Source organism: Mus caroli, chromosome 19 (genome assembly GCF_900094665.2).
Source record: "Mus caroli chromosome 19, CAROLI_EIJ_v1.1, whole genome shotgun sequence".
Classification (NCBI taxonomy): domain Eukaryota; kingdom Metazoa; phylum Chordata; class Mammalia; order Rodentia; family Muridae; genus Mus; species Mus caroli.
This window is the reverse complement of record NC_034588.1, coordinates 16,107,864-16,116,244: the sequence shown is the minus strand read 5'-3', so window position 1 is coordinate 16,116,244 and position 8,381 is coordinate 16,107,864. Positions and strand designations below refer to the sequence as shown.

General features: G+C 39.5%; 1 protein-coding gene across 1 annotated transcript in view; it reads right to left on the bottom strand.

Moving 5' to 3' along the window:
* Trpm6 (transient receptor potential cation channel subfamily M member 6) overlaps positions 1-8,381 on the bottom strand; it is a 152,474-nt gene that overhangs the window by 103,340 nt on the left and 40,753 nt on the right. Inside the window, exons 7-9 of the mRNA XM_021151275.2 lie at positions 7,081-7,252; positions 1,354-1,522; positions 558-681 (exon numbers count right to left, since the gene is read on the bottom strand). Of these exons, the coding sequence (XP_021006934.1) occupies positions 558-681; positions 1,354-1,522; positions 7,081-7,252 (465 nt within the window). The remainder of the gene's footprint in view (positions 1-557; positions 682-1,353; positions 1,523-7,080; positions 7,253-8,381) is intronic.

The window sequence follows — 8,381 nt, the reverse complement described above, 5'->3', positions numbered from 1 at the left end:
GCCTCTGCCTCTGCCTCTGCCTCTGCCTCTGCCTCTGCCTCTGCCTCTGCCTCTGCCTCTGCCTCTGCCTCTGCCTCTGCCTCTGCCTCAGCATGTACTGGAAATAAAGGTGTATGCCACCACACTCAGCTGAACTACATTTGCTATTGCACCCTTGATTCTCAAATTTGCCTGTGTCCAATGTACACAGGGTACCCTCCTGCAAGTCTCACCCAAGATGCTATAATGTGGTCATCTAAAACAGAAGATGAGTTCACTAAATACATAGAACTACTCTTTCAACTCTTGCAAGTATCTATGTTTGATAACTCTTCTGAAATACTGTTTTTCTAAGTGTTTTGTCCCAGATAGACTCTGATAGTTAAAGCACGAAGAGCAAGAACGAAAGTGGAGCAACAGGAAGCCAAGTTTATAAAACTCAAGGCACAAATTCTGCAGAATCACATCTATCAAATTTCAAAATAGGTGTTCCATGTATTTTTTTTTAATGTGAAAACAAAGGGTTGATTTCTGGAAGGTAGCCTTTTTTAAAAAAGTCATTAACTCATCATACTTACAGAATCCTTGTGCACCATGCACTCCATTAGAATTTGGAAAAGGTGCTTAGACTGTCTAAGGCTAAAGTTGAACATGTTCTGAATCAAACAGAAGAGCTCTTCTTTCACCTGAGGGCGTAGAATCCTGGCAGAGAAATAAACAGCAGAGCTTGATGCAACCCAAAGAAGAGTCCAAGATAGACTCTGACATTGAAAGCATGAAGGGCAAGAGGCAAGGTGGAGCAACAGGAAGCCAAGTTTACAAAACTCAGGAGTCAAATTGTGCAGAATTACATCCATCAAAGTTCAAAATGGGTATTCCGTGTATTTTTTTAATGTGAAAACAAATGTGTGATTTCTGGAAGGTGGCCTTTTTAAAGAAACTCACGGCAGGCACCTATTCGGAAGGTCAACCTCCAGACAGCCCAAGAGCAAGAAACAAATGCATGGCAGGGGCAGAGGGGTGCAGAAAAGAACAAATTTTAATGTGAGGAGTAGTCATCTCCAGGACCCCCTGGAGTAATACACTCTACGATACTATACTCAAACTAATAGGATTTAAGAGAGCAGTGAGTTTTCAGTTTCGGCATAATACTCTCAAACAGTCTGAACACCTAAAATGGTGGTTCATTGTTCAGCTACAAAGACTGCAACTCCTCTGGTTACAGGTAGGAGTCTGATGCACAAGTGAAAGCGGAGTGACTGTCTCAACCTGTACTGTGACAGTATCTAGCTCAGGAAAACACACAGTTTGAAAATCCAAAGAAGAAGAAGGAATAGTCACAGTGTTTTCAAAATAGAAGGCTCAACAACTCACCCTCCATCCTCCAAATGTTTGTAAGTGAAGGCCAAGAGGTCAGCAGCTCTGCCTGTCCCCTCGCACACCACCACTGGCTCCTTGTTCTTGACAGTCTCCCATACCCAGAGGATGACATTGGGACCTCCTTCCATCACCAGCCCCACCACAGGCACACCTTGTCTTGAGCCTGTTTCAGATGGCAAATAGAATCACACTGTTACAAAGCTGTCCTGTCTCTGTCAGCCAGCCACCTTGATTTGTACACTTAAATCCTTTAACTGTTGCTGTATCTTTCTGCTTGATCAGATCAACACAAAATCAGAAACTTGGACTTCAGATAAAATGTAGTAGCTATGCTGAGGGCATCTTCGAACTTCTTCTGGGTAAAAGATTAATAAAAGCTTTCAATAACTTTTTCAAAAGGCCTTAAAACGTTTTAATGTTTCATTGTTACAAAGTCTTAAGAATTTCAAAGTAAAGTAAGCAGAACTATATAATAGATTCCAGTGTCTCTGCCTCTCAGCAAATCAACTGGGCTTTGCCAGCTCAGTAACTTTTAATGGTGGCAAGGGCAACCTTCAATGTCTTTTCTATTTCAGCATGGTATATCTTTTAGTGTTTGAATTTCTTATCATAATTAGATATTACCTTATCAAAGCAAGAACACAAAAAAAAAAGCTGCAGCAACTGTGAAGAATTCTTTTATAGAAGCTACTAAATTGAAAAACTTAGAAAATGACATTTATAATACATCCTATTTATAATTTCAAAGTCCCATGTATAAATATGTATTTTCTATATATGTATGTCCATACCTATATCAACAGCATGTTCTATAAGTGAATGGAAATCTCTGGGTGAGTAGACAATAAATCATCAACAGTGCAGAAGATGACAATTTAGGGAAATGTTAAAAACTGACTTTTTGGTATTTTGAAACAAGTTTTAACTACATAGCTGAGGTTGGCCCTAAACTCATAATCCATTAACCTCTTGAGTACTCATTACAAGCATGAACTGCCATGCTCAGCTTGACTTTAATCATCTTCCTTATTTAAAATTTAACGTTATTCATTAATCAATGTTACTTTTAAATTTACATATTTGAGTCTACATTTCAACAGAGAAAAACTGGTTGACAAAGTTTTATATTTATCCTGAGTAACAGAGAACTTTACTTGTGGTAAAGTGTTTTCAGGGTCATGCTGTGGCCTTCCTCTTGCCATCCCCTACCCTCAGAGATAGGGATTGTGCTAGCTTGAATGAAAATGTCCCCATAGGCTCATAGGGGTGCTATTAGGAAGGGTGGCCTTGTGGAGGAAGCCTGGCCTCGTTGGAGGAAGTATGTCACTGGGGCTTTGTTTCACATGCTCAAGTTATGCCTAGTGTCTCACTCTCAGCCTGCAGTCTGCTGATCTAGATGGAGAACTTTCAACGACTTCTCCAGCACTGTGTCTGCCTGTTGCTGCCATGTTTCCTTCCATGATGATAATGAGCCAAACCTCTGAAGCTATAAGCCAGCCCCAATTAAATGTTTTCATTTATGAGAGTTGCTGTACTCATAGTGTATCTTCACAGCAACAAAATCCCTAACTGAGACAGGGGTCTAAACAGGCTGACTTCCAAGAGAAGTCTCTGCGCACAACCCACTTCCTGAGGTTCATAATACACCCCCCCACCCAAGATCTTGACTTCCAGAGGCTGCTTGGACTTCTGACCCAAGTACATCCTCTGCAAAGCAAGAGGGAGATTTGAAAAGTAGAGAAGTAGTTGAAAGATATTTGATCCCAAGTTGGGTATCCAGAGGATTTTAGGGTGTAGCCCACCTGGAATCGCAAACTGAGCTGAGACAGAAACAGGGTAAATAGGTTGAGGGGACCACCTCTACCTCATTGTGATGCCCTGGCTCAGTACTCATAAAACCTAAGAACACTAAACATAAACTAGCCCAGCTTACACATATCAAGGTCAATAAGTAGAGCATATTAGTGTGTTGATTTGATTTCAAGCTTTTACATATGCCATAGCAGCATGTGGGCACCATTGTGCTTCCCAGTCCCACACTCCACAAATATGACGGGCTGTTGCAGTTACCCAAATATTGCATGCAGTCTAATTAACTGGTGTAATAATTTTTCATTCCTTTTCCATTCAATCCTACTTCATTGTTATCTCCATTTTTAAAATGCTATTGAGCATACAGGGAGTATAGCAACAGGTAGATTTAGGACTCCTCTAACAATATCTTACAAAAGCTAAGTGAAATGGGTAAAGTGATATATTATGGTATAAAAGTAATGAAATTTTTAAAAAATGTCATTAATTTTGAGACAATATAAATATATAAGGGTTTTGAGGGGTACTGAAGACCAATTTCAGGGCTTTTCCACATGCTAGATACAAGCATTGATCTACACCTCCAATCCTAGAATTAAAATTAAAGAGAATTTCTTATATCCTGTATAATAGCATGGGAATTATATATGTGTTAAACTATGTCTATTGCCAGGAAAATATGTTATACTTAGTAAAGAAAGAAAAACTATCAAAAGAAACATTGATATCAATTTTATGCCTATGAATGATGTGTGTGTGTGTGTGTGTGTGTGTCTGTTTGTCTTTGACTCTGTGTGTGTGTGTATGTGCAGAAAACTTCTAAAGTTTATATGTGAAAATGGTAATGGTTATTTTTATAACAACATTGTAAAAATTCTTTTTTCTTTTAATGCATGCTCTGTGAGTGTTACAGAAAGCAATATTTTATCACCAAGGAGGGGAAGGGAATCAATAAAAGCATTTTGGGAAAGAGAAAAAAGAGAATTTTATTCCTGCTAGGGCTAATTTGAGTCAATAGATAATTCTTTCAAAACGAACTATATTTATGATGGCTTTCTAAAAAAAAAAACTTACTATAATATTTAAGCAGAAGGCAGAGAAGGCTAAAGGTTGATCAGTAGGTACTAAGCTATAATTAGATAAGAAATGAAAAAATTCCAGTGGATTTATGCAGTGTGATGAGCTCTGATAACAATGATATTGGGTACATATCACAGAGCCCCATGGGAATTTTGAATGTGTCCATCATAAAAAAACAGGAGAGATGTTTAACCTGCTTTGAGTAATATACAGTTCATTCATGGCACCCTCATAATATATACAAGTTTATTTTTGTGTGTCAGTTTTTAAAAGTTAAATTTATTTATTATCTCCTGTTAAAAATTAAAATGTCTAGTGCTAGGAAGCCTCATAAGAGAGCTATTGGATGCTGCCTGCTAATAAGAATGAAGAAGACCTCCCAGTCCTCCTATATCCATCCCCTCCCTCTCCTCCGTGACTTCTGATCAGGGTATATTATGTGAGATCCCTAGATAGTCAATAGAAATACTATGTCTAAAAAAGGGGGGCTAGAAAGTTGGGGGGAAAAGGAGTCCAGCCTGAGCTATATGAAAGAGCCTTTCTCATAGAAATAATTCATGGAGGGAGTAATGCATAAAAGGGAAAAAAGCATAGCAGAAGACAGACAGACAGATGGTCAAAATCTGTAAACCATGTAGCCACATATATCTGCGTGTTTAATTCTTTATATGCTTGGAGAAAAGATGGTAAACAAACACAGTACAATACTGCCAAAAGACAGTAATAATCAAAAAGGCCACGGTTCTCTGAGTTTACAGCTCCTTAATAGTCATCTCGGCAAACAATACTTTCCTCTGTGGAGACCACAGTAAAGTTACCAGGAGCAGCAGGGGCCCTGAACCTATGCTTCCTACCTTGACGTGACAATGACTGACACTACCATTCGTTGCTCCCATTCCATGGCCAGTGTCCAGAGGTCAGGGATTCCTACAGCAACTCTAACTTGAGCCATTACATTCCATTTATCCTTTTATTTCATTTTTTAGAAGTACTTTTTGCTAATAAGGAAGGCTTGCCAGCAATTTCAAAGATACTTTGATGATTTTTTTTTAGAATTAAATTATCAATAGTTACATATCTTCATTCTGTCAAATCTTATGAATACTAAATACAAATATGTAATCCCCCATGGACACACCAGGTATGAAGATCAGACATCAATAGAGAAGAACTTCCATATAACTGTACCAAGAGAGAGGAGGAAGAAAGAAACAGACCTTGAAGATTAAAGAAATACTGTGCACCCAACACTTCTAACCACATCTACCATGGTCAGTGTGAGTTGACAACCAGGAAGGATCTAGAATCATCTGGGAGATGGCCCTCTAGGCCTGCCTGTGAGAGATTATCTTGATTGCATGTATTGATATAGGAAGATATTGATATGAATATTAGCAGGACTATTCTCTGGAAAGAGCATCCTGGACTGTATAAAGTGGAGAAAGCAGTGTGAGCACTAGTATGTCTTCACGTCTTTCTGCTTCCTGATTGTGGATGCGATGTAACCAGTTGCTTCAAGCATTCAAGCAGCTGTTGCCTTGACGACCCCACCATGACAGACCATCTTCTCGAACTGAGAGTGAGAGCAAGCTCCTGAAGTTGCAGTTATCAGCAGATTTCATGACAGCAACAGGGGGAAAAAACCAAGACAATATTGAACGCATTTCTCTCAGTTTTTGCAACAGTACAAAGCCTTACACTTAAAATGTTTAAAAGCTTAGCAGGCATTATCTCTATTGCCCAAGATCACAGACAGTAAAGACAGAGTTGTCTCTGCCTCACATTTCCTGCTGCCTCAAAGGAACCAAGAACAAAAACTAAAAGATCTTATTTTTTCCAGTCAATACTCAAAGGATACAAAGAACTTGAGCCCCCTGAAAGGTACAGATATTTTATGGAAGATGTGGCTCAGTACAACAAAGGGCCCACTTAGTGATGTCTTAATAAAAGGTCTCCATTTCTCCAGAAACTCTTTTCTGCCTGCCTAGTACTCCTGCTCCACAAATAACACCAAAGATCATTTGCTGCTGTTGCTGCTGCTGTTGCTGCTGCTGTTGCTGCTGCTGTTGCTGCTGCTGTTGCTGCTGCTGTTGTTGCTGCTGTTGCTGCTGCTGTTGCTGCTGCTGCTTTGAGGAGGTAAGGATGGCTCTTTGCAGTGCTGGGTTTGAACAGAGCCTCATATGTGGTAGACAAGCACCCTACCATATCAGTGTTTGACAAGCACCTTGTCAAAGGGATTACCTACAGTCTGCTACATAGACTCTCCAACCCTAAATGACTTTCTTAAGGCAGTTGTGTGACTACATCACAAGGCATTAGCTTTCTATGCCCTCATTTCTAAAGCCCTATCTGGTTTTAACTCTATCCTTAGTTCTGATTTTTAACCTCTTCCCTAACTAAAGTCACTGAGCCCATGAATGAAATTTCAGTCTTCCTTGACAATCAAAGCTTAGATACATATTCCTCTCAGGTTCATCTCCTTATTTCTCTTTAATTATTCCCATTTACACATGAAAACTCCCCCACCCCCTCTTTCTCTATCTGGCCTTACGTTCTCTTGGAGGCTTTGCTAAGGTTTCATTCCTAATGAAACCTCTGACTACTCTGCCCCCACCCACCCAAATTACTTCCTCTATGCTATCATCACCAACAATCTGTATCAACATATATCCTGCTTTCGTTTATCTTTGACTACGTCTGTGTTAACTGGCTGCTCTGGATGCTCTAAGGTGTTGATCACTTAGGTCTGTCCACCCGGAACAGATGATAAGGAGGCACCTTGCTCACTAGCAAGCCTGCAGCCAGAGGCTGAGCTCTGACACAACTTACAAGTGTGTATCTTCTGCATTGAGAGATGCTTCTCCAGGTTGCGCCTGAGCTTCTCTTCATTTCCATACATGCCCACCGTCCCATCATCACACAGGATGAAGTGAGAGTGCATACAGTTTAGCGTGGTGAGCTTGCTGAGTGGGTTACCCAGTGTCTGGTACATACACACCACCTGAGACACAGCAAGGACAAGAGGGCGTCAGAGCTCAAAGTCTTCCCAGACTTCACTGATTCTAAACCCTGTCCCTATACACTAATGAAGGATGTTTCTAGATTAAAAGGATCACTTACAATTTAGGACAGTGTTTCTCAACAAGCTTATCTTTTCTAAAAAAAAAAAAAAAAAGACCCCATTTCTTAAAGATCAAATGAGGCTCTACAATCAATATTCACCTCACAGTGCATGAAAAAGACAAAATCAACAATACCCACACATAGCCTGCCCCGTTCAACAGGATAAGCACATAACCATGGACTTTGATGTCTGCGTAGTCATATTCCTAAAAAGGTTCTAAATACATCCCTTGTTTCTCACCACTAAAATATAGTTCAAGGATGGGTACCAGTCCATAGACTACACCACCATCCAAAACTTATTCTAGTGTACTTCTGAATAGCATTTAGCCCTGGTTTTTTTTTTCACATATTCCAAAGGAAACAAAGGATAAAAGACAACAATGTAGCATTAAGGTCTTTTTGACATTATGGACTCTGTGTGTGTGTGTGTGTGTGTGTGTGTGTGTGTGTGTGTGTGTGGTAGTAATAGTAATAAATTTATCAATAGTACCCAGATCACATATTAACTCTGTCTTCTGCATGTGGTCATACTATATTTGGAAGGAGTTTGGACTAAAACACAACAAAAGCAAACAAACAAACAAAAAAAAACCCCTCTATTTTAAGACAGACTGGGAGGAACCCTGAGGAGCAGAGAGAGGAGAAACTCTCCTCAGGATACATTGTACAAAAGGGGAATAAAAAGAAGATGAACATTGTCATCTATTTTCTAGTGCCATGAATATTATATTCCATACTACTGAAAACAGGAAACCTGATAAATACATGCACAGGTCATGTAAGCAAATACTTTAAGGACAGTGTAGTAGAAAGTATGAAATAAAAGATGTCCAACGCTGGATTCCATTTATGCACAGCCTCAATTTTTAGGTGTCTTTGTTTAAGATGGGCTGAATGTCTGTAGAGGCAAGGAGAGAAAGAAAGAAAGAAAGAAAGAAAGAAAGAAAGAAAGAAAGAAAGAAAGAAAGAAAGAAAGGAAGGAAGGAAGGAAGGAAGGAAGGAAG